This window comes from Bactrocera dorsalis, chromosome 2 (assembly GCF_023373825.1).
Source record: "Bactrocera dorsalis isolate Fly_Bdor chromosome 2, ASM2337382v1, whole genome shotgun sequence".
Lineage (NCBI taxonomy): Eukaryota > Metazoa > Arthropoda > Insecta > Diptera > Tephritidae > Bactrocera > Bactrocera dorsalis.
The window spans coordinates 74,456,855-74,483,421 of NC_064304.1; the positions used below are offsets into that span (position 1 = coordinate 74,456,855).

A 26,567-nucleotide genomic window follows, 5' to 3' on the forward strand; every position below is an offset into this window, starting at 1 on the left:
GAGTACCACGCAAAAGTACTTCAGTCACCCTGAGTATTCCCTCGACTAGTGTTGCTTTTTTAAAGCGCGGCCGAAGACCGCCAACTCAGAAGGAAGTATTACGTGAAAATCGCGGTGATAACATATAATTTGGCACAATTGCGATTTCTTTGGCGCCGCGATTAGAAGGTACCGTTGTCTCACATATTTTCTCATCTCTACGCCTCTTTCTACACAACGCCTCCATTTTCTTTCTGGGTCTCTTACCGCCCCCCTTGACACCTGCAGCGCCCACAAAGGGGCGTTATCGCCCACTTTGGGAAACACTGCTCTAGAATCTCATGCTACACCACAGTTACAAGCTACAACAATATCACTAAAAAATCGGGGTTATGACTTAAACCTTACGGCTATATACTGTCCACCACGTTTTAAAATTACAGAAATCGAATTTAAAGACTTTTTTGGAACACTAGGTCAAAGATTTCTAGCAGGTGGAGATTATAACGCAAAACACATGTTTTGGGGCTCACGTCTTATTAATCCGAAAGGACGACAGTTGTACTACATCATTATGAATATGCATAATAAGCTGGATATAATATCTCCTGGTAAGCCGACATACTGGCGCAGTGATAGAAGAAAACTACCAGACTTAATAGATTTTGCTGTAGTCAAAAATATAGATAGATCGCTTATGACAGCTGAACATTCTCCTGTACTAATAAAGTTATACGAACAGCCCGAGATATTTGAGCCGAAAGTTTCTCTAACATCACATAAAACTAACTGGTTGAAATATAGAAAGTATATCAGCACCCACATCAATATTGATTGCAAAATAAATGCAGGAAGAGACATTGATGAAAATATAAGAGAAATGAATGACGTAATAACTAATGCAGCTGTATTGGCAACACCAAAAAGAAGCAACAAACCAGTTGGTTTTAGAAAGATCACCAATAATGAAATGGCAGTTAAATCGATCCCCTTCAACTCTGCTTCAACTGAAATCTGCTGTGCGAAAGTTAAAAAGTCGCTTAAACGCGAAGAGGAACACAACACTGAAAATTATATAAAGAAACTAAACTGTGTCCAAATTCTCGCAAGCAAAACTCTCTTTGGAAAGCACAAAAGTCTTTCAAGCCACCAGTAGATTCCAACATGCCTCTAAGACAATTGAATGGTAGTTGGGCACGTAGTGATGAGGATAAGGCAAATTGCTTTGCAAATCACCTAGAAAAGGTATTTCAACCCAATTGCCCAAAGAACAATTTTGAGTTGCCAACCTTGCCCAATACCGCAAGCGAGTCACATGTGTCTATTAAGACTTCTACTTCTGAAGTTACTAGAATAATAAAACAACTTAACCCAAAAAAATCACCAGGACATGATAATATTACCCCAAAACTGCTAATTGAGTTACCTAATATTGCCGTAAAGGTGCTCTCTTTGCTCTTCAATGCAATTCTTAATCTCGGACACTATCCAAATTCATGGAAAAAGTCGCAGATACCAACGCACCAATTCGGGTTTCGTGCGAAATATGGCACAATAAAGCAAGTAAATAAAATTACTAACGAAATAAGAAAAGCATTTGAACACAGGAAGTACTGTTCAGCAATGCTAGACGTGCCTCAGGCATTTCATAAGGTGTAGCATAAAGGCCTTTATATAAGATTATAAATATTATAGCTTTAGAATTGTATAAGACATTGGAGTCATAAAAATTGGAAAAATAGACAATTTATGGTAAAAGTGGTAGATTTCATATCTGATGAACGATAGATAAGGGCTGGTGTACCACAGGGCAGTGTTTAAAGACCAACTCTATACATAATATATACAGTAGATCTTCCAGCAGCTAATAATTTATTGACTTCAACTTTTGCCACAATGCCACATTATAGCTTCAAAAATATTAGCGGAGCACTTAAGTTAATGGCTAGCAACTGGCATATAAATGTGAATGAACTAAGTGTAAGCGTGCTACATTTTCGCTTAGACCAAAAATGTGTAATTACCTCGAGAAATACATCACCTTTAAAACGCATATCAATTTTTTTGTTTCATATGATCCGATAACGAGTTGTAATGTTCACCACTTTTTTCAAGGCGCTTCTGGAGATTCACCGTCACTTATTATTAATATTTTTAATTGAAAATTTTTTCTAATATACTTCAAAAGTTGTACAATAATATAATATGTCTTAATTAATAAAATTATATTACTCATGTCGCCGCAAAAAAAAAAAAAACTACAAATATCTAAAAATCTTTTACTCCTCAAACCATATCTGTGGACATTTGACAAAACAACCTCTTTCAAAAAAGCAAATTTTACAGGAGAGCGAAAAAACATGTTTAAAGCTTTGCAGTAGAAATACCTCTTACTATTATAGGACGAAGTCAATTTAAACTGGATGCAGATCAATAAAGACGCGTTTTCCAATCAATTGATTTAAATTAAATATTTTACTTTTCTAGATAAATATAAATCAAATAAATAAGACTTATTGTCAAATGCTTTTTCTTACTGAAAATCAATTTACCTCATACAAGCTGTTTTGTCAAATTTGATTTATGCAAAAAAAAATCCTTTTTTTTATCTTATCTTGACTTGAAAAGCATTTTTTTTTTTTTAGATATGCATTTGACAAAAGAACTTCAATCGAAAGAAGTTTTTTTGTCAAACGCCAATTTCTGATTTTACTCAGACGATATATAGAGACAAGCTTTTTTGATAAATGTACGTTATGATTTTACGTTTGAAATTCCAACTTATTCGAGACAAGCTCTTTTGTCACCCCGAAAATTTTAAAAATTACGAAAGAAGTTGTTTTGATGACTCCATAATTTTTGAACTAACGGTCCTAGGACAATGGCGATAAGACAGAAAAACGCGCCTTGAAAATTCATACATATGATAAAAATCCTGGAAAATTGTCTTATTTCGAGAGAAGTTGTTTTGTCAAATGTCCACAGATATTAATTAATATTTATTTTATACTTAGGGATGGAACAACAGATGTCACACGTACATTTCATTTTGGAGAGCCCACAGATGTCCAAAAAGAAGCTTATACCCGGGTTTTAAAAGGACAATTAGCATTTGGCTCCACAATTTTTCCCTCACGGGTTAAAGTAAATATATTTCAATGATTCTAACCAATTTTAGTATATTTATTAATTAACATAGGGTCAAATGCTCGATACAATCGCAAGAAAATCACTTTGGGATATTGGACTCGACTACGGGCACGGAACAGGACATGGTATTGGATCATTTCTTAATGTACATGAAGGTCCTATGGGAGTAGGAATTCGACCCATGCCTGATGATCCTGGATTGCAAGAAAACATGTTTATTTCAAATGGTACAATTAAAAATATGTCTTAAAATGTACCAGTTTTAACGATTTTAAATTTATCGTTATGCCAGAGCCAGGCTATTATCAAGACGGAGAGTTTGGCATACGAATTGAAGATATCGTTCAGATTGTTCCAGCTTCCACTAGTTATAATTTCGCAGGAAGAGGTGGTTTGACATTCAAAACTATAACAATGTGTCCAAAACAAACAAAGATGATCAAAAAAGATTTGTTGACCAATGTTGAGGTAATGTACTAAATTTCGTCACTATTTTTTTTATTATGTAATTTTGTTTTATAGGTAAATATATTGAATACCTATCACAGCAAAGTGTGGGAAACGTTATCGCCTATTTTACGAGAGAAAAATGATGATTTCACATTGGAATGGTTGGAGAAAGAAACTTGCAGAATTTAATTTTAATTCTAAATAACTTAATAAAAAATATTTGCGTAAAACTAGTTGTAATGTAGTTATTGGTTTTTCTGTCATTTAATGTGATTCTCCCACAATAGCTTTCCGGACTAAGCGAAAGTCCATATAGAAAATAGCAATCTTTTATTGCCAGATACATAATTAAAAAGTTTCCCAATCATCGTTAAACGTACTGTCGCGCCTATTTTAGCGATGTGTGTTGTATATGAGGAAGCAGAGAAACTAGAATCGGTTGCGAGCTCACAGCCTGGGCATAGCTGGTTTAGCATGATATATTATTTGATTCTAGAATAAGATTGTTTTTTTTTAATGTTAACAAGTAAGCAAGGGCTCATTTTGATGGCAACCGAACATTTTATACTCTCGCAATTTAAAAATATCGATAGCGGGAAAATACTTTCAAATACAGTAAAGTTTTATATTAAAATAAGAAAAAAAATGCGACGCTATGAACGGTAATGCAAACTGCGCAGTGTGCATGATGCAACCAGTTCGAAAAAGCACGCTTGGCATCCTTGCCAAAACTGAAATTGAAATCGACCATTTTCGCTATCTAACTCAGTGAGAACATTAATAAGAAATGTTTATATTTCACATATTTTTATTTTTGAAAATGAAAAATTTTTAAATGCGTAGTTTTTAGCAGTTTCATGAAGATGTGTCAGCAAGCATAAAATCAACAGTACAAACTGCGTATAATACTCTTCACAAATACAAGAATTTTCTTGAACATTCTTGACAATAACTTTGATCGGTTAGTTTGTATGGCATCTATGAATATCCTATATTGATCCAATCTGAACAATTTCTTTGGATATTCCGTTATTGCCCTATTACCTAAGCTAAATTTCATATAAGCACTTGATTCTGATCGTTTGTGTCATATAAAAGCTAATGCTATAGAGGTCCGATATCGGCCAATTCAACAAATGAGCAGCTTCTTATTGTGAAAAGAACGGGTGTAATATACTTTACAGGATTCGATGTTACCCTTTGCGTGTTAAAAGCATAGTGGCAAGCTTAATATATCTTGTTCAGTGTATAAAAAATTGCGAAACAATTCAACCTAATTCACTCAAATGAGATACTATTTGTGATATAAACTTTATCAAAGCCTACATTTATTATATGTCGTTCATGGGACGCCTTACGCCCCGTATTGGAAAGAGGAAGGATCGAACTTTTTAACGAACGTTTTAAAATAAAGTTCGATAATTTAAGCATACATGCGTGTTTAAAATTTTCAATTTGGTTCTCTAGTTTAGGTACAGTGAGTCAAAATTAACCGGCGCGATACTAAAGCCGACCCTGGAAAAAAGAGAAAACAAAATTTTTTAAGAAAGAGAAAGTGGTTCCTCGCTGAAATTTCAAAAAAGAGAACAGTGACGAAGATGACAAAGGTATGGAAAACAATTCCATTGTACCATGATGATACGTATTTCACGCATTTTCGCATGATTCGTGAAACATTTGCAGTAAGTATTGTTGCTTACTTTGTGGAAGTACCTGATAAATTAATTTGTCTTAGGACTTGAAAAATGCGTTAGAACCTTTTGGTCAACACCACACGGGGAATATTCCTTGGAACATTCCTTGCATATGACTCTTTGGAATCTAAGCACTAGTAGAGTCACAGATCGTGAGCTTGCCGATAGATTTAATGTTGGGCAAGGAACTGCTTTTCCTCAAAACAATCAAGACAATCTGCAAACTTAAAAACGAAATATGTTGGCCGTCAGTTTCACAGCAGAAAAAATATTGGAAAACTTTCAAACAAAACGGGTAAATTCATTTCCTTTTGTTCTCGGATGTTTAGATGGAACGCATTTCAAAATTAACACTCTCTAAACAGATGCAAGTAGTTATTATGACCGTAAAGGAAATTTTTCAGTTATTATGCAGGTATGTACTTGGCTAATAGATCTGTTTTAAGATAAGTGTTATATAATCAATTATTTAGGCCATATGCGACAGTAAGTTCTGTTTTTTGGATGTGTCATCGGCTACCCAGGTAGCTGTCATGATGCCAATGTGTGGAAAAATAGTCCACTTTACTAAGGGATCACATCTGGACAAATAAAACTTGCGAAAGATGCAATTATTCTAGCCGATTCTATCTTGTTTCAAGATAGGTACTTAATTGCTCCTTTTAGAGATAACTTACATCTTTCCAGAGAGGAAAAACAATTCAACTATTATATGAGTTCAACCCGAATATTTATCGAGTAGCATTTGGAATTATCAGGGCTAAGTTCAAAATATTGAATCACATTGATGTGCGAAATATAGAAGACATACATATCAACTGTGATATTATCTTGCGCAATTTTACATAATTTTATACTGCAAAGCAATCCGGTTCATTCTGAAGACAATCCTACGAGTTTGCCTGAAAATTTAGAAAATTCAAATGACCACGATATGATTGAACTACCTGAAAATATAAATGACACTAATGAAGGAATTATCAGACGAAATAACTTGAAAATGCTAGTTATTTCATAGGAGTTTTATTTCAATAATGTATATATGTACATATCAAATAAATGATTAATTGATTGAAATATTGTTATATCAGTTAATTTAATTAAAATCTCCTACCCTAGAATACTAAACCATTTTCTGTTTCTTCTTTTATAAAACATTAGTTAATTTATTATTGTATATAATATTTATTTTATTGAAAATATGAACTCATACTTATATTAAATAATATATATTATATTAACACGTTCGCGGACGTGAATGCTATAGCATTCATTTTCATACTGATGCAAAACGACGTGAATGCTATAGCATTCAAATTTTAAAGCCAATTTTTATTCATTTAATTTTATACAATCTTAAGTTTTTGTAATTAATACACATTTCAAAATAATGACCAATTGGTTCATTAGATACTTTCATATTATTTTATCTTTTCTCAGTGTATTTACAAATTATTCACGTCATTCTGGTTGAAAAGTATTAACTATATCGTCGTGGATGCTATAGCATTCATTGTATATAACGGTTAAAATACGATGTCCTGACTACTCTTATAATATATGTCTAATTAGATTTCGGATATTACAACTAGTTTCAAAAATAATTGCCTGTATATTTTTGCAGCTCCCTAAAATTTTTTGCGTCCGCGAACGTGTTAATATAAACATAAAGTCTATTATAAAATGAACACTTTTAATTTTTGGCACAATCCCTCCAAAACTTGCCGCAAATCCAACATTGCTTTAATCCTTTCCTTGTCAACCAGCAATTTTTCCTTTTCGATCTTCATAGTTTCTTCGTGCCGAATCTGCTCTTTCCGCGCTTCTTCTTTAAAAAATCCAATGTTTCACATCCAATAGTTTTTGGTCGTTTTTTCGGCTGACACCTTCTGCTTCGTTTTCTTCCACGCAGCTTTCCTCCTCACTCACTCTACTTTCAACTAAATATTGCAGTAAGCTCTGGAGGTTCCTTATGGGAGGCTCAATGGAGTGCCTATTTCCAAAAACGTTCTCAAAATCTTAAAAATATTCCCACGTCGTGGCACCTCGACCTTTCGCGTCGTTTTTTAATCCTCTTATTCGTCGCAAACAAATTTAAAAATTTCCTTTGCATAAATTCTTTTGATTGCGGCACTTTCGGATTTATAAAACGCATTTTTCGAGCCCCTTACCCCATAGGACGGACTTTTTCCTTTTCCCGCCAGCAAACTCGGACTCCAAGTCAAGTCGGGACCTTACTAGTAGTTGTGTAACCGGCGAATTTAACTTTTCACTGACAATATAAATCACGATAAGATATTTTTCCATATTCAAGTGAATATAATAATTAATATATATTATTAAATTCCATAAATACTCGTACCCCTTTTACTTACCTCTCTTCTTCTTTTATTATTGGCGCGCAGTACACAAATTTTTGATGCATAATGATGACATTTGGCGCACATTAAGTGTCAAATCTTTACTCGCTCGAACATCTGACTTTTGCACGAGTTGCCACATTTTTACATCCAATATGATGTTTGCGCAATAATGCGCAGTATTGCTAAGCTCGAATAAGCCCTATTATTAATTATCGTACCATTATATTGGGGTTAGGTATGGTTATTATCTGATTTAGACATACTACAAGAACTTGTCAGCAAGTTTGGTTAATTTAGATTTAGCGGTTTGGATTATACGTATATTTAACCATTTTCCAGTCACCCAGATTTCAACTCGTCCCGTCATCCTGTTTATAATGTTATATGATATAAAGAAATGCGATATGATACGGCTGAAGTTGGGACATGTGGAGTTTGAAACTGGTCAAGTAGATTCCTTCCATTCTCGTTGCAGCGACAAATTTAGGTCTGCTGTTTTTGTTTTAATAAAATTGTTTAATTAGCCTCCGAGCAGGGACCAGCGAACTAAAGTAGTATAACGCTCGGAAAACTAAAAATACGGTTACGCGATTGAACGAAACATACAACACGTTTTAAAGTAATAAAGAAACGGTAAAAGCCGAAAATCTAAAGGCTACTAAAGTGTATAAAAAGTTTGTATGACACGAAAGAGGGGTTACTGATGGAACAGAGGATCAATTAACGCAGAGGGATCCCAATATATAAGAAAAAAGGGCAACTCCGATGCGTGCAACAACATTAAAACTTAAAAGTAAAGAAGAGATAATCCGATTCAGGAATAGGCAACTTAAAGTTGGTCATGTGATAAACATAATCTCTCCAAATTCACCCCATAAACGTTAAGAGTTTGCCCCTGGGCTTTGTTGATGGTCATCGCAGATGATAAAAGTACAGGATTTTGTAATCGTTTGGATTGAAATGGCATAGCAGTTGGAATCATAGGGATACGCTCTATCAAACAAACTTCTTTTGATTTTGCAGTTAAGATCGTAGCTCCAATCAAATTTGGTAATCACTGCTAATCTGGTGCCATTACACAGGTTTGGTTGATTAATTTTTCGCAATAATGTAATCGAAGAGCCAACTTTCAGATCCAAGTAATGCGGTGGCATACCAGCCAGTTCCAATAAATTCAAAGGTTAATGGATAATTCATTGTCTTATCTTGATTCATAACACTGTCAATTGATTTATATGTCGTAACAGCACCTGGCACTCTCGTTTAAATTTGAAAATTAGTGGCATTGCTAATAATGTTCTTTGGTGCTAAAATCACCGTCTGGTTTTAGCAGAGAACGTTTAATATAGAGAAGGTTCACGGCGCGAATAACGTAAAAATATTTTTGGCTAACTCGGCAGAGATGGAAGAGTCTCACCACAGACAAGTTATGAGCGAGTTTCACCACATTTAACAGCGATTGAGGGGTTTTTAGAGTCTATGAGAATAACATGTAAATGTAAATAAGAGAGCCAATGCAGGGCAATATACATACATGTGTATTTATATGCAGGTGACTTTTGGTTGGCGGAAAAGTTCCTGTATGCTTTTGTATACTATATACAAGTAGTTAGATTTTTTCTAAGCCTAATATACGTATGTATGCATGCTCCTTATGATACTCCCAACAACAGCATTGTGATATTTTCATGCTTCATGTTAGCTTTCAACCAGAGGATCGCTTGTGTGTGATACATATGCAAATACATACATATGTATGAATGTATGCTTTTGCGTTTTGCCGTCGGCAATTCAATATTGACATGTAAATATAATTATGATATGAGTATAATTTTATATGAATGCATAGTACTATTTACAGTCAATTTGGACTTGAATATTTAATAATTTTATTTGATTTTTACATAATATATTATACTAATAAATATTTTTGTATTATTTCTTAGTAATAGAAATTGAATTTATCACAACAATATATGTGTGTATAAATACATCGTCTATCATATTAATCTCATTATCTGCTCATATGATTGCATGTATACGCATGTGCGCGTTCAGAAATTCATATTGTTACAAAAAGTAGTATTAAGTTTTATTTGTATTGCTATATGCATCCCTGATTATGAACAATAGTTGTAGGTATATGGAATAGCATTTGTCTTGTTGTAGACATCTGGCGCCGCACTGTCTGCTTGTCTAGTTAAACAATTGCTGAGTCTGGCGCCGCGACTGTCTGCTTGCGTCTGGCGCCGTATAGCCGTATGTTCTGGTAATTTCCAGACGCGATATTCTAGAAGGACACGTCGGCATCAGCGAGAAGTGCGTGGCTATATAAGCCGTGGCAGCGCCAACGTAATCAATCAGTGCTAAGAGTAAACTGCTATAGTGTAGACGAGTTGTGAAATAAAGAGTTGTTGAATTAAATTAAACAGTGTTGATTTTATTTGTCAATCCAGAGATACGAACCTAACAAAGTAAACTAGCAAGAGTAAATTCGTAACAATTGGTGTCAGAAGTGGGATTGTCAAATAATCCAAATTCAAGATGGTTAAATTCGGAGAATTGAGAATTCAGCAATTAAAAAAGGAACTGGAGGAGCGTAATTTGCCGATAAGCGGGCAAAAGGCGGATCTGCAGGCACGATTACGTGAAGCAATGGAAGCGGATGGAATTAATGTGGACGAGTTCGAATTTGTTGGGCCAGAAACTTCTACAAAGGTAGAAGAGAAAGTAGAAGAACAACGAACATCATCAAGTGTAGACATGAACACGTTGTTAGTGGCTATTAAGCAAATGGCAGAAAATGCAGTGCAAACAGAAAATCGTCTGGCACAGCAAATGGCAGAAAATGCAGTGCAAACAGAAAATCGTCTGGCACAGCAAATAGCTGAAAATACATCGCAGTTAAAGTCTTGCCTTACACAACAAATGACTGAAAATAATACGCAGTTAGAAAAGCGTTTGGTACAACAGATTACAGAAAATAATACACAAGTGCAAGAGAAATTTTCAAAATTTGAAGACGAATTAAGCACAATAAAAAATGACGAAGAAAATTTAAGATCAGAATTTCTTCAACTGAGTAATCGTATGCGAGAACTGCAACTGCATGGCCCTGCACCATCAACAAATAATCCAAGATTGAAGGCACCCACATTCGATGGAAGTATTCCATTTCAAATTTTCAAACTTCAGTTTGAAAAGACAGCAATGGCCAATAACTGGAATGCAGCGGACAAAGTGGCGTCCTTGTTTGTATCATTGAAAGGGCCTGCGGCAGAAATCCTTCAGACTATTCCAGACTGTGAACGGGACAACTATGAGGCATTGATGAGTGCGATAGAAAGACGATATGGTAGTGAGCACCGGAAACAAATATACCAGATCGAACTGCAAAATAGTGGTCAGAAAACAAACAGCTTCCCTACTAAGTAAACCAGCACACAAGGTACAAAGGGTTGAAATGGAACAACCGGCGCTGATGGAAGAAATATTGAAGACTCTGAAGACAATTGCTGCACCGCGAGTAAATACAACAGGAAGATGTTTCAACTGTGGAAAAGCGGGTCACTTTGCCCGAAATTGCAATATAAAAGTAAACCCATCAAAACGGAAACAACCAACAGATAACGAGGACGGAGCATCCACATCTCACAAGTCGTTAAACTAAAACGGAACAGTTCAAAGGGGCGTGAGCTGGTTCCCACAACTATTTGCCCCGCCATCTCGATATCACAAATAGGTCGCCATGACAACAATCTTACTATCAACGGCATCGTAAATGGACGACTGTCAACGCTTACTTTGGATACTGGTGCCACACATTCAATTATCCGACCGGATGTGGTAAGAGGAACGGTTGAACCATTAGTCGGTTGCAAGCTTCGAACGGCCACCGGGGAGGAAGCAGCTGTCGCGGGAAAAGTGTTTTGCAAAGTGATGATTGGTACCCTGGAAGTTAATCACACCTTCATCGTAGCAGAAATCACGGATGAAATTATAATGGGAGTAGATTTCATGATTGATCACGGGGTTACTTTGGATTTAAACAAGCAAATGCTGTTTTGCCAGAACATGGAGATGCCTATAAACACCGGATATGTGACCAACGTTGAAAGTAAGAGGGTGATTGTTGATGATAATCAGAGTATTCCACCAAAATCTGAGGCGATTGTATGGGCCAAAGTGAATGGAGGAGGTGGGACTGAAGAGTTGTGGATTGTGGAACCAACAAAAATAGATACACCCATATTGGTAGGAAGAACGCTTGTGAAAACTAGTGAAGACGCCATCATTCCGGTCAGAGTAGTGAATGAATTCAACACGCCTATAAGTCTGAAGAAAGGAGCCGTAATTGGACAGTGCCAGAATATAAGTGCAATAGCACGATGCGAACGGTCACAACAGAAACCTACTATTGAGCCACAGCAGATAAGTCCTACACTCCTAAATAATTTGCTGAACGAACTGCATGGAAATGAAAAATTAAAAGCAGAAAAACTATTAGAAAAATACGCATCCATATTTGCAAACGGAGGAAACACAGGAAGAACCGGCATTGTCAAGCATCGCATAAATACTGGAGACGCTAAACTAATCCGACAAGCTCCGCGTAGGGTTCCACTAGCAAAACGTGAGGATGCTAACAAAATTATTGAAGACATGCACAAAAACGGTGTAATCGAACCTTCAATAAGTCCATGGAGCTCACCTATCGTCTTAGTTAAAAAGAAAGATGGTAGCACCCGTTTCTGCGTAGATTATAGGAAGTTGAATGATGTCACAAAGAAAGACAGTTATCCTCTACCGAGAATCGACGATACCTTAGACACCTTGTCTGGAGCGAAATGGTTTTCTACATTAGATCTACAAAGTGGATATTGGCAAGTCGAGATTGATGAACGTGACCGTGAAAAGACCGCTTTCAGTATGGGCGACGGGTTATGGGAATTCTCTGTGATGCCATTTGGGTTATGTAATGCGCCTGCAACGTTCGAGCGACTGATGGAACATGTGTTAAAAGGACTCAACTGGAAGACATGTTTGGTGTATCTTGATGACATTATCATCATGGGAAAAAGTTTTGATGATCATCTGAAAAATCTAGAGGAAGTCTTTCAGCGAATAGCATCAGCCGGATTACGCTTGAATCCCAAAAAGTGTTCATTATGGAAGAAGCAGGTCACATATCTCGGACATAAAGTGTCAACTGACGGGATTCACACCGAGGAAGGAAAAATAAAAGCAGTGAAAGATTGGCCTCGACCCACCAACATACATGAACTCCGCAGCTTCCTCGGCTTATGCACGTATTATCGCCGTTTCGTACCTGGATTTGCGAACGTGGCTAGTAGTTTACATGATTTAACAAAGAAGAATCGCCCGTTTGAATGGCAGTTGGAACAAGAAAAAGCGTTTGAGCAGCTTAAGGAACTACTTTGTACGGCGCCGATGTTGGCTTATCCAATACCTGGAAAGAAATTCATCCTGGATACAGATGCGAGCGCTTATGGAATTGGAGGTGTCCTGTCTCAGCTCATCGACGGACAAGAAAGAGTAATTGGGTATTACAGCAGAGTGCTCGGGAAACCAGAGAAAAACTACTGTGTGACGCGAAAAGAACTACTAGCTGTGGTGGAATGTGTAAAACATTTCCACAAGTATTTGTATGGACAACGATTCTTGCTGAGGACTGATCATGCAGCATTAAAATGGTTATTACAGTTTAAGAATCCGGAAGGCCAAATTGCACGATGGATCGAAAGATTACAGAATTACGACTTCGAAACGGAACATCGAAAGGGGATTCACCACAAAAATGCCGATGCATTATCACGTCGCCCTTGTCCACTGGAATGTAAACATTGCTCCAAATCAGAAGGAAAAGAAGGTATAATGGACGTGCGATTACTGAATATAGAACCTGAAGATGATTGGACTCCTCACCGCATCAGAATCAATCAGCTGGAGGACCCTGATCTTGCAAAGCTGGTAATGGGCAAAGAAAATGGGGTACGACCTTCAAAGGAACAAATAAGTAGCGAGAGTCCAACTGCAAAAGCATATTGGGCCCAATGGAACAGCATAAACCTCGTTAATGGATACCTTCATCGTACCTGGGAAAGCGAAGATGGCAAACATTCTCGTCTGCTGATCATAGTACCGAAGTCCATGATCCCGAAAGTATTGAAAGAATATCACAATGGACCTAGTGGAGGGCACCTTGGAATTACAAAAACTATAGAGAAGATTAAACAACGGTTCTACTGGATCGGTTGTCGAGATTCCATAGCAGAATGGATAAGTAATTGCGTAGAGTGCATGGCAGCTAAAGGTCCTAAAGCCAAAAGTCGCGGTAGGCTACAACAGTACAACGTGGGATCACCATTTGAACGAGTCGCAATGGATATTGCAGGTCCGTTCCCAACCAGTACGGCCGGAAACAAATATCTACTGGTTGTCATGGACTATTTCAGTAAATGGCCAGAAGTATATGCCTTACCAAACCAGGAAGCGAAGACCGTAGCCGAAGCGTTTGTAGAAAATTGGATAACAAGGTTCGGAGTGCCCGTCGAATTACACTCAGATCAAGGCAGAAATTTCGAATCTTCCATTTTCCAAGAAGTCTGTACATTATTGGGCATCCACAAGACACGGACAACAGCGTTACACCCACAATCAGATGGGATGGTAGAGAGATTCAACCGAACGCTCGAAGAACATCTGCGGAAAATCGTTGATAAAGACCAACGGAATTGGGACAAGCGCATCCAGATGTTCCTGCTGGCGTATCGTTCAGCGAAGCACGAGACAACTGGTTACACGCCGGCAAAGATTATTTTCGGATCTGATCTGCGACTCCCTGCTGATCTTAAGTTTGGAACGAATCCTACAGCTGTAAGAAATGATGGAGATTATTGTTCTGCCTTAAAGGAAGAAATGAATGAATTGCATCTAATGGTAAGACAGCATACGCATCTGATGAGCAATAAGATGAAGGACCGGTTCGATCAAGCGGCAAATTCAAAAGGTTTTGAAGAAGGTGATCTGGTCCTGTTGTACAATCCACTTCGAAAGAAAGGCTTGTCCCCGAAACTGCAGACAGCCTGGGAAGGACCCTATATGGTGATGAAACGACTTAATGACGTGGTATACCGCATACAAAGAAATGGAAAAGCACGATGTAAAATGAAAGTAGTACATTTGGAGAGGCTCGCCCCATTTGGTTCAAGAGGATTTGTGCCTAATCGGGACGATTAGGCTTTAGTGGAGGGCAGTGTTACAAAAAGTAGTATTAAGTTTTATTTGTATTGCTATATGCATCCCTGATTATGAACAATAGTTGTAGGTATATGGAATAGCATTTGTCTTGTTGTAGACATCTGGCGCCGCACTGTCTGCTTGTCTAGTTAAACAATTGCTGAGTCTGGCGCCGCGACTGTCTGCTTGCGTCTGGCGCCGTATAGCCGTATGTTCTGGTAATTTCCAGACGCGATATTCTAGAAGGACACGTCGGCATCAGCGAGAAGTGCGTGGCTATATAAGCCGTGGCAGCGCCAACGTAATCAATCAGTGCTAAGAGTAAACTGCTATAGTGTAGACGAGTTGTGAAATAAAGAGTTGTTGAATTAAATTAAACAGTGTTGATTTTATTTGTCAATCCAGAGATACGAACCTAACAAAGTAAACTAGCAAGAGTAAATTCGTAACAATATCATGATTTTATCACTTATCAATATATTACATGTGCGCGCATTGATCTGCATGTTCATATATTCATATATACTTATATGTACATATATTTGTATACACTTCCGAACAAATAATGCACAAGCATACAAACATACATATGCGTACACATGTGAATATGTCACCACAAAAAATTGAAGCATTGTTCTACAAAAACAACAATTGTCTAAATAGCAGAAGCATCACAAGTCAATATGGCAGCCGAATTGGCGAAGCCCAAATGTAGTAAATTTTACAACAAAAACGATTTCATTCATAAACGCAGGCGCATATTCCACAAACGACCTCGCTTCATTCATAAAAACAGACGCCGTAACATCTCTCTGAGCATGCCTTTGCCAACAAGCGTCTTTTCGCGACGATGGCAAAAGCTAAAAATCATAAATTGAACAACTTTCTGATGATTCTTCACAGAAAGAAGTGAGAAAAGTGGCAACATAGGAGTTGTCGATTTATAATATTTGTCTAAAATATTTTTCCGTGACTCGCAAAAATCTGCGTCGATATGTATGCAAGCTCATACATATGCATACATATTTACGCTGGTTTGTTGGCGAAGCTGTTACATCGGCAAGGGAAGCGGTCAATAAGCGGCCATTCGTTTATTTTTTTCGGCACAGCTTGGATTTTCTATCATCACACAAGTGCTGAACACATTGAGTGCGACAGACTGTTCTGTCAAATATTAGAATACACACGTTCTTAGGGACACAGTTATTGAGGCAGCTGCACAACTACATAACTGTGTCCATAAGAACGTGTGTATTTTAATATTTGACAGAACAGTCTGTCGCACTCAATGTGTTCAGCACTTGACTCTTTGACAAAACGCCAGTTTCGGCCATTGGTTGATCTTGACAACGGAGATGCGAAAGATGCGTGCGACTACATATGTATTTGGCTGCCATATTACACTTGTGACGCTGCTGATGCTATTTCAAACGATTGTTGTTTTTGTAAAGCAATGTTTGTAGTTTTTGTGGGTGACATATATACATGTGAACGCATATATGTAAGTATGTACATATGTTGTATGTGTGCCAATGTCATACGCACATATTTATGTATGTACATATGAGCAGCGCGCACATGTTATTATTGATAAGTGATTATATGATTTGAATTCGCGAAAGCGAACATAAACACTCTATCTTTGTTAATGTGAAAATAAAGCCTATTTTATAATTATTTTTTGAATATATCAAATCATACTTATATGTATACTTCATAACATACATATGTATGTATGTATATAACAAACTATCATAATATTATTAAAAAAATTAAATATATTACAATTGTGACAAATGTACATTAATCGTAAATTTTATCATTCAAAACTTACATACATATAAGCACATATATCATAACCATATGTGTTTATGTTCGCTTTCGCGAATTCAAATCATATAATCACATGTATGTATGTATATTGCCCTGCATTAGCTCTCTTATTTACATTTACATGCTATTTCTCATACATTCTAAAACCCCCTTAATCGCTGTTAAATGTGGTGAAACACGCTCATAATTTGTCTGTGGTGAGACTCTTCCATCTCTGCCGAGTTAGCCAAAAATATTTTTACGTTATTCGCGCCGTGAACCTTCTCTATATTAAACGTTCTCTGGTTTTAGCTTACGTTATGATTATTTGATGTATAGAAATAAGTTCTAGCTAGTAAGAACTCGTACACATGTAAGTTTTTAGTAAGTAAGCAAAATTTGATTATAAAAATTAAGTAAATTTGTTGAATAAAAAGAGTTCAATTTTTGCCAGCAGCAAAGGTGCGTGTTGATATTATTGGTGGGCAGCATTAACTTACATACATATATATGTAGATATAAAGCACAAATTACATATTTCACAAAAATGCACAATCTATAGCAACTATTTGAAATAAATATGCACTATTTAGCTTTAATAATTTAAAACTTACTCTCTTATTTGTTTGTTGTACGCAATATATGTATGTATTTGAATCCTCCAAATGTTTTCTGTAATATTAAAATTTTTAATTATACACACAACATTCAATTCACAATGCTTACCTTTTTCTCCTTGTTAAGCCTTTTAGTTTCTCTATACAAAAGAAATTAATAATATACATATGTATATATAAATAATAGAAATTAATTATAAAGTATCAAATTATCAAGTAACGAACTTACCTTCGAACCTTCCATACAAGAACTTGATTCCGATCGTTCAGTTTGTATGGCAGCTATATGTTATAGTGGTCCGATATCGGCCGTTCCGAAAATGAGCAGCTTCTTGAAGAGAAAATGACGTTTGCAAAATTTCAAAACGATATCTTAAAAACTGAGGTACTAGTTTGTATATATACAAACAGACGGAACGGACATGGCTAAATCGACTCAGCTCGACATACTGATCATTTATATATATAGTTTATAGGGTCTCCGACGCTTCCTTCTGGGTATTACAAACTTTGTGACAAACTTAATATACCCTATTCAGGGTATAAAAAGTGACAGCTTATTCGATGGCGGACTTAGAGGGGAAAATTTCCTCCCCTCCAAGGTTTAAATGGCTTATTAGTATTTTTACTACTAATATTAAACATAAAGTAAAAGAAATATAATCCAGAATCAATCCATTTTTGAATGTAATAAATAACGCTAAGGTACCACTGCTTGATAGATAGATTCAAAGGCCTTTTTGATAATGACAACGTCATGCGACGTTTGAAGTTCAAAAGTGAACTTCTCACTGCCAGTGCCATTATTGTGACGGGTGCGTGCTCTCAACGCTTTTTTTTTGACACTTCGCCGTATGAGGACGAACATTCTTTAAGATAGATCGATAGGCTTGACATTGCAGCGCACGCATCATGACATTGAAGTCACTTTAGAAGAAGTTATCGAAATATTTCTTTCTTAGTCACACAGGAAGTCATTGGAAGCAGTCGAACTTACTAAGTATGTAAGGGTAACAAAAGCTGAGAAAAGATAAAAGCTCACCACCTTTGTACCTGGCGGCAATGACCGCAATAAGCGGAAGAAACCTTAGTGATAAATGTTAAACTTTTTCAAAGTAGTTCTGAAAGGAATTCCAAAATACAAGATAGGTGCCAACATATTTGGGTCTCTAAAAAAATTTATTTATAGTATTCCGAGATAGTTGAAATATAATAAAATATGGTGCTCTACGTTAATAAATTTATAAAGTATTTTATCATTTCATTTTAATCTTCATTTACATACTTATCATAACACTTCATTTGTTCTGAATTGTAAAAATTTTGATTTTCTACGTTTAGTAAAAACACATATGTACATATATTGTTACCAATCCAATATTTTTCGCGCGTCAATAAATGATATACTATTTTCAGTATAAAATTGAGAGAACCACATTCGAAATTTTTTTATGGCAATATCTTCTTTAACTAATATTGGTGTGTTCCGAAACACTTTGTGGTTCCAGATAAACATGTCCCTTTGAAACTATAAATAAATTAAAAAAGAGTTTTAATGCTCATTAATACAACAAAAAATAAATAAATATGTATGTATATATTACCATAACACTTTCAGCGAAAATCATTAACTTTACCATAGGTCCGAGACCCCGTCGTGCGTAGAACCTATGAGACACTTTTTGTACAAGTGGTTCAATCGGAGTTACAGTTTGCAGAATGTCAATATGTCCCAAAATCGACGATTTTATATCCAAGTGTACAAATGAAGGACCAACCTACAAAAAATATTGAAGTCTCATAATTTGTTAAACTTTTCAGGCCAATTTGATTCAAGTTGGTCAAATAGTTTCTGAGATATGAAATTGTGGTGACCTTCTTAACCGATTTGAATAAATTGTCGCACACTCTGCAGTTTGATCCAACTTAAAAGATTAGTAAATTTGCATCTCAATTTATAGTTGGACAAATACTGACGAATACTTCAACTCAAATTAAACTGTGCCTCCATTGGCATTACTAACGGCCACTAGATCTAGGCATTGCGTGAAAGCCAGTATAACCTATTTGCTTATTATAACCCCGACAGACGAACAAAATTAATGCGCCTTAAGCAACGCTACCCAACTGATAGACAGCTGATTGTAAAATTTGTTTATTTATTTAAAAAAAAAGTGAAATAAAAATTAATAAGAGAAATTATTAATAGAATTCTGGTATTTTTGGAAAATCAATATAAATTTAACGAAAAATACGTTTATTATTAACTACGTTCAAAGATAATAGAGTGAAATTAAAACCAATAATTGATTGTAATGCGGAAAAAGTGTACGAAAAAGTTAAGAATATTGGAAAAATGGATAGCAAACTGCGCGTTGCTTATTTTCTGCCATCTAATAATATCAAAATTTGCCATCTAAAAATATAAAAGTTTGTTTTTGTTAATATAGTTGCACATAATTTAATTAGCAATACAAAAACTGTTTACATCTGATGCTGTAAACACAAAGAAGGCGGCAGAATTCAAGCGACATCTGTCAAACAATAGCAAAAACTCACCATTTTTGGGCAGTGTTGCCTACTCAAATTTAAATTCAGCTAAATGCACAAAATTTTTGTGCATTACTAACTTGCATTAACATGGGTCAAATGCGCAAGTTAATTTGAATTAAGCCCACTAATGCAACTTAGCGATGTTGCATTATGGGCTATAATAGCACTGACAGACGAGCAAAATTAATGCGCCTTAAGCAACCCTAATGCGCATTGAAATTTTATGGTGACAGACGGCAGGCTTGTGCATTTAGACAGCTGATAGTGAAATTTGTTTATGTATTAAAAAAAAAAGTGAAATAAGAATGAATAAGAAAAATTATTAATAGAAATTTCGTTAATTTTGGAAAATCAATATAAATTTAACGAAAAATTATTTAAAAATTTATTATTATCTACGTTAAAAGATAATAGAGTGAAATTAATAGCAATAATTGATTGTAATGCGGAATAACAGCCGGTTTCACGAAACTGATTTAAGTGAAAATTAATTTATTTCAGTTTCACCATTTGACTTAATTTGTATTTAAATGGTCACCCTTTGCCATTTAAATATTAATTAAATACTGTCATATGCAACTATGTTAACGTTTTCCAATCAGCTGATTTGCAAGTAGCAGAAGATAAATACTTATATTGTAAAAAATGGAATCTGACGACGAAAGTGATATGGAGTGCGAGGTTTTAATAAATATATTTATAAATCGTCGCTCTCGTATAATGAGGGAAAGAAAAAATGCACTAGGCTTAGCAAAGTAGAAATGTCACTTGATGAAAAATTCTTGCTTCGAGCTACACTCTCCATTTTTATTAATCAGTACAATTTATTTGTTTACATAAATCAGCTGTTATTCTTACTAACAGCCCTGCTTTGTCATTTTTGGGTTGCCAATTATGAATAATGGTGAAACGCTGCAAACTTAAGTGCAAAGTTAAATAAAAATCAAAATTAAAATTAAATGAAACTTAATTTTCAATTAGAAAATTTCGTGAAACCGGCTGTAAGTGTGCAAAGAACTTAAGAATATTGGAAAAATGGATAGCAACAGTGCGACATCTGTCAAAAAATAGCAAAAATCCGCCATTTTTGAGCACTGTTGCCTACTCAAATTTGGTAAATTCAACCAAATGCACGAAATTCTGGTGCATTACAAACTTGCATTAACGTGGGTCAAATGCGCAAATAAATGTAAATTAAGCCCGCTAATGCATATTAGCACTGCCGTCTGTCAGGGCTATAAGATCGACTGAACTAAGTATGGGCGATATGACAAAACCAAAACATAATACCAAAAATCGAATTGGTAGTTACATCGCTAGGCAATTGTGTACTTTGACACACGGTGGGCGAACACACAATCACCACTCAAGTTGCTGCTATAGCTTCATAACAAAACACACACAGTGAATAACAAAAAAAAAAACAATATAACTGAAGTGAAAGTTCCATCGTAATTTGGGATTAGTGCACTATGGCTCACAAATATTCCCACGAAGTATTTCACAGAACGCCGCCAATCATTCTTCGCTCTACGTTTCCAAACATTTTTAACATATTGTTAACGTACTCGTAAAAATTTCCCCAAACAAAAAAAATAATTACTTGGATCATAACTGGAACAGTAATCGGGCTGTTAAGGTTAGACCGCAAGTTCAAATCTTAATCCCGTGGATTCTTGTTCCGGCAATAACGCCTTTATTATAATATTTTCACTGTATTGAAAAGTTTTCTATCATATAATTTAGGAGTATAGTAATACCTGTTCAGCTTTTATGTCCATTTTAAACATCTTATATTTGAGAAACATCTGGAGATAATGTGTTAGCTGTAGTACTGCGACATGGCTTTTTGGTAATGGTGAAGTACTCCAACTGGAAATAGGAAACATGAAAAATAGGACATGTAGTTTGAATAATCATAATACTGTTATAGTATAGCAGTACATAGTTTTCGATATATTTATGTATATTGGTACTTATTCAGTCTCATAGAGCATGCATAAATAGTAAAATTCCTAATCCTAACAGAAGTGAGATTAAAATAACATTGGATACGCCGAATCGAAATTTTTTTTGGTGTAATTCTTTTTTATGTTCTTGAAAAGTTTAATCTCCATATGCCAATTAGTATTTGGGCGAAAAATTTGTCTATCGATTTTTATTATGAAATAAAAATTAACAAAGGGTTTATATGAAGTTTTGTGTTTTTAATGGAATCACGGCTCAAAACAACAAAATTATTTTAATGGTACAAAGCTTTCAGTGAAGGTTTTTCTCTGTTAATGACATCGAAAACAGTCAAGAAACCAGTGCTTGAAACCCGTCGTGTTGGCATCTGACAGATGGAAGAGCATTTCAATTAGCCTTATTGTAAACTTTGTGCTTATCGTGTACTTCACATAGGAAATATTTCCTATATTCGAAAATGTTCCGTAACGTAAATGTATTTTTTTTTCATGTGAAATCATAAAAATCGTTCACAAAGCCGTTGAGAGGGAACAAACTTTCACAATTTTCTTAATCTAAAAAACTCTTTTTATGAAATATTAATAAGGCCCAGTTAACATACAAGGTGCATTCCAAAGTAAACCTCCTGGTGGCGCCATCTATATGACGACAGGTGCCTTAGAATCTGCTATTTTTATCGATTGTCCAGTGATAATTTCATGACATTTCATCGATTGGAAGTGAAGTTATTGCATTTTAAGTGTCAATATGTTTGTGTTATCGGTGCGAAAATGAGCTTCGTTGCGTTTGTTGGACGATAATGCGTCGTTTTAACATTTAACCACATTTAACCACTAACCACTCCCTATATTCACCCAATATAGCACCATGCGACTTCTTCCTTTTCGGAAAAATGCATTTGCCCATGAAAGGAAAGCGTTATGCAGTAGTAGAGGCCATTCAAAAGGCTTGCATACTGGCGGTCATACCGGCCAACGAGCTAAAACACTCGTTCGACATGCTTTTGGACCGTGCAAAAAGCTGTATTGAAGCAGAAGGAGACTATTTAGAATAAAATAAATTTATTTCGCCGAAAAAACCATTTGTTCTGTATTTTTTTTTAAAGTCCTTTATTAAAGTTACTTTGGAATACTATGTCGGAAAATCCGAACATAGGAAACGGATTCCAGAAGGAGAATAAAGAAAATATAAATGCATATAGGAAGAAGTTGCATAATTCCCTCAACAGCATGAAGCCACAATTGACATTAATTGCAGAATGGAAAAAGGTAAACAATGATTGTCGATTGATGTTTATAATGATCTTTTTTCCAGCTGTTTTAATCCTTGATTCTTTACACTTCATTTTTTTTAACTGGTTTGGATAGACCAGAAAAGATATGTCCGGAAAAAGGCTGTCCAGAATGCGCAAAATAAAAGACGACCGGCGGAGGACCATGTAAAGAGTATGCATTTTCTGTTTTGAAACAAACTATTTTGTATTTAACAGCGACAATATAATATAATGCATGGAAGGTGTAGATGGTGGCAGGGTTTTTGGTTTACAAGCTAGCTCATCTTACACAATTGATAGCAACCAGTGTGAAACAAGTAAGAATGAAGAAAGTGATGTAGGCTAAAGACCAGACCAAACGACCAACGTTTTTTGAATAGTAGCTTTGGTAGCAAAAGTATCATTGAACTACCAACGGAAAATATAAACACAACCCCTGCTCACATACTGCAAATAGAAAAAGAAATATATGCTAACCTAAGTAAGAGTCTACAAATACGGAATGAACACCCCAAAGGAATAGAAAAATTATTAAGGAATTTAAAAAAAGGCATTACAAATTTCCAAAGAAATCAAGATAATTTAGTAACAGAAACAAAACGTCGCAATGCAGAGGTTAAACGCCTCAGAAAACTAGAAGTAGAAAATAAACTAGATTTTATGAAGGTATAAATAGAAGTTTCAAAAATTTAAATATTGGCTGCAAAGAAAATATTAGGCATTAACTAGTAATGTTGACGTATGTATGTATACACATTAAAGTGGCGAGATAATGTATGGAGACAATTTTTTTTTTTGTGTTTTTTAACGGCACAGCTATGAAAAGTTGCCTTTTGATATATAAAACAAACATGCAAAATATCTAACAGCGGGCTTAATGTCGTGAGGTGCCCCAGTACAGTGAAACATTTAAATGAAACAAAAAAAATAGCATTCTAAGCTTTTATTACGAAAAATATTTTCGTACATTACTTAAAATACTATTTAAACCTCAAATTCTTGTTTGTATTGAAATGAGGCATTCGTTGACGTGATAGCAGTCTTGCCCTAATGGAACCATCTCGTTTAAGGACTTATGTTAATGGTTTTCTTTAGGTTTTTGGCTCCGTTAATGCATGAAGAGTTACATTTTATTGTAAACCACATTGGCCCATAAACTTTCATAACGTTCGTGGCTAATAACGGGTGATTTTTTTGAGGTTAGGATTTTCATGCATTAGTATTTGACAGATCACGTGGGATTTCAGACATGGTGTCAAAGAGAAAGATGCTCAGTATGCTTTGACATTTCATCATGAATAGACTTACTAACGAGCAACGCTTGCAAATCATTGAATTTTATTACCAAAATCAGTGTTCGGTTCGAAAATTTTTTATCGACAAATTTTGTTCAGCGATGAGGCTCATTTCTGGTTGAATGGCTACGTAAATAAGCAAAATTGCCGCATTTGGGGTGAAGAGCAACCAGAAGCCGTTCAAGAACTGCCCATGCATCCCGAAAAATGCACTGTTTGGTGTGGTTTGTACGCTGGTGGAATCATTGGACCGTATTTTTTCAAAGATGCTGTTGGACACAACGTTACGGTGAATGGCGATCGCTATCGTTCGATGCTAACAAACTTTTTGTTGCCAAAAATGGAAGAACTGAACTTGGTTGACATGTGGTTTCAACAAGATGGCGCTACATGCCACACAGCTCGCGATTCTATGGCCATTTTGAGGGAAAACTTCGGACAACAATTCATCTCAAGAAATGGACCCGTAAGTTGGCCACCAAGATCATGCGATTTAACGCCTTTAGACTATTTTTTGTGGGGCTACGTCAAGTCTAAAGTCTACAGAAATAAGCCAGCAACTATTCCAGCTTTGGAAGACAACATTTCCGAAGAAATTCGGGCTATTCCGGCCGAAATGCTCGAAAAAGTTGCCCAAAATTGGACTTTCCGAATGGACCACCTAAGACGCAGCCGCGGTCAACATTTAAATGAAATTATCTTCAAAAAGTAAATGTCATGAACCAATCTAACGTTTCAAATAAAGAACCGATGAGATTTTGCAAATTTTATGCGTTTTTTTTTTTTAAAAAGTTATCAAGCTCTTAAAAAATCACCCTTTACAACCAGCTTTTCTTCTCGTTTACGAGTATATTTAGTGGCAATCTTAGAATTCGATTAGCTGTTGTTAGCCATCTAGAATGGTTAAGGGCTCCAGCTTCCATATTAGCTAATAGAAAATATACCAGTGCTGATAGCAGTCATTATGTCTTATAAATACTTTTGGTCGGTACAACGCTCTTCCCTAGTTATTTCAGGTAATATTGTAGGTATAACAGTACATTCGACTATAGGCATTGTTTGACAAGTTTGTAATTGAAATCCGATGCACCTGAAAAGCTTTTAGGTCCTATAGTTTTTCCATCTAAATGTAATAAAAGATGACGTAATGGTAACTCATTTGAATGCAATTGACAAATAAACCACTGTAATGGCCTATTGAATTTCTCTTCCATCAAACGAATAACACCCCCTTTGAAACCTGTATTCACTACAGTTACATCGCACCGAACAACAGCTAATTCACTCAAATTTACCGACAGAGATTTAAATATACAATATTATAATAATATTGTGTCTTTAATATTTTTAGCAGTTCCCGACTCACAGGTAACATGACAAACATAGTTGATTCCTGGTTCCGATAAAATCACATAATGATGTTCCATTTGCCGTTTTCTGTAAAATTACCCTTCTTTATCAATACGAGCCAAAGTCTTATCCTTCCTTATATCAAAATACCACCACGAAGTATTTTATTGCAGTCCGTTTCTTGTAAAGTTGATTTGACCTTAGTTCTTTCATGGTGCAACTTTGAACGATCAATGACACAAATTGAATCGTTCGACGAAATAATACCAACGTCTTTTAAGAGAGAAGAAGGTATAATTGCAGCGGCTCTGTCGGAGACTACAGTACGATCACATGCAAGGGCTAATGACGGTAAATTTAATCTATTTTTTCTCAGGGGTGCTGTTAACTTTCCCTTGCCATGTTGTGGGTCTTTTTGATTAGGACTAAATTGTACGAAAGAACTATCACATGAGATGATGCTTTCAATTGAAAAATCATCAGCCTAAGAACGAGAACAACACGGTTTGGCTAAATAGTGTGCCTCTGTGTTATACAATAAACTGTTTTCTTTTCTTCTTCTTGCTTTTTCTTATTCTTCACAGTTGAAACTATATCGACACCGCCTATCATCATTTTTCTGTTTGACCTTTGGTCGAGTAAGAAGCTCACTTCCTCTTTGGCAACATGACACCCTTTTAAACAGCAAGAATGATATCTGATATCTTTTCACTTGCAGCTGCAGATATCAAATAATCTATGGGACTCTGATATAAATGTTTTAATCTTTTCCTGGGATTTTATGTTAGTTTGACGTCCTTGAA

The 26,567-nt window shown here is 35.6% G+C and overlaps 3 protein-coding genes across 11 annotated transcripts in view; 2 read left to right on the forward strand and 1 right to left on the reverse strand.

The window, feature by feature from the left end:
* The window catches only part of LOC105224297 (xaa-Pro aminopeptidase ApepP), an 89,965-nt gene extending 86,153 nt beyond the window's left edge, over nt 1-3,812 (forward strand). For 2 of the 3 annotated variants that reach the window (XM_049449825.1, XM_049449826.1), the window contains 4 exons: nt 2,994-3,123; nt 3,179-3,356; nt 3,422-3,597; nt 3,652-3,812. In XM_049449825.1, coding sequence (XP_049305782.1) covers nt 2,994-3,123; nt 3,179-3,356; nt 3,422-3,597; nt 3,652-3,768 — 601 coding nt within the window. In that variant the 3' untranslated portion in view covers nt 3,769-3,812. Of the gene's footprint in view, nt 1-2,993; nt 3,124-3,178; nt 3,357-3,421; nt 3,598-3,651 lie in introns of those variants that run through there. The other variant, XR_007421865.1, reaches the window with a different exon arrangement.
* LOC125776636 (uncharacterized) overlaps nt 1-26,567 on the forward strand; it is a 502,262-nt gene that overhangs the window by 417,916 nt on the left and 57,779 nt on the right. The window lies entirely within an intron of this gene.
* The window catches only part of LOC109579336 (cholesterol 7-desaturase nvd), a 202,416-nt gene continuing 194,334 nt past the window's right edge, over nt 18,486-26,567 (reverse strand). For all 7 annotated transcript variants that reach the window (XM_049450086.1, XM_049450080.1, XM_049450085.1 and 4 more), the window contains 3 exons: nt 21,639-21,750; nt 18,930-19,103; nt 18,486-18,853 (listed from right to left, as the gene is read on the reverse strand). In XM_049450086.1, the coding sequence (XP_049306043.1) occupies nt 18,692-18,853; nt 18,930-19,103; nt 21,639-21,750 (448 nt within the window). In that variant the 3' untranslated portion in view covers nt 18,486-18,691. The remainder of the gene's footprint in view (nt 18,854-18,929; nt 19,104-21,638; nt 21,751-26,567) is intronic.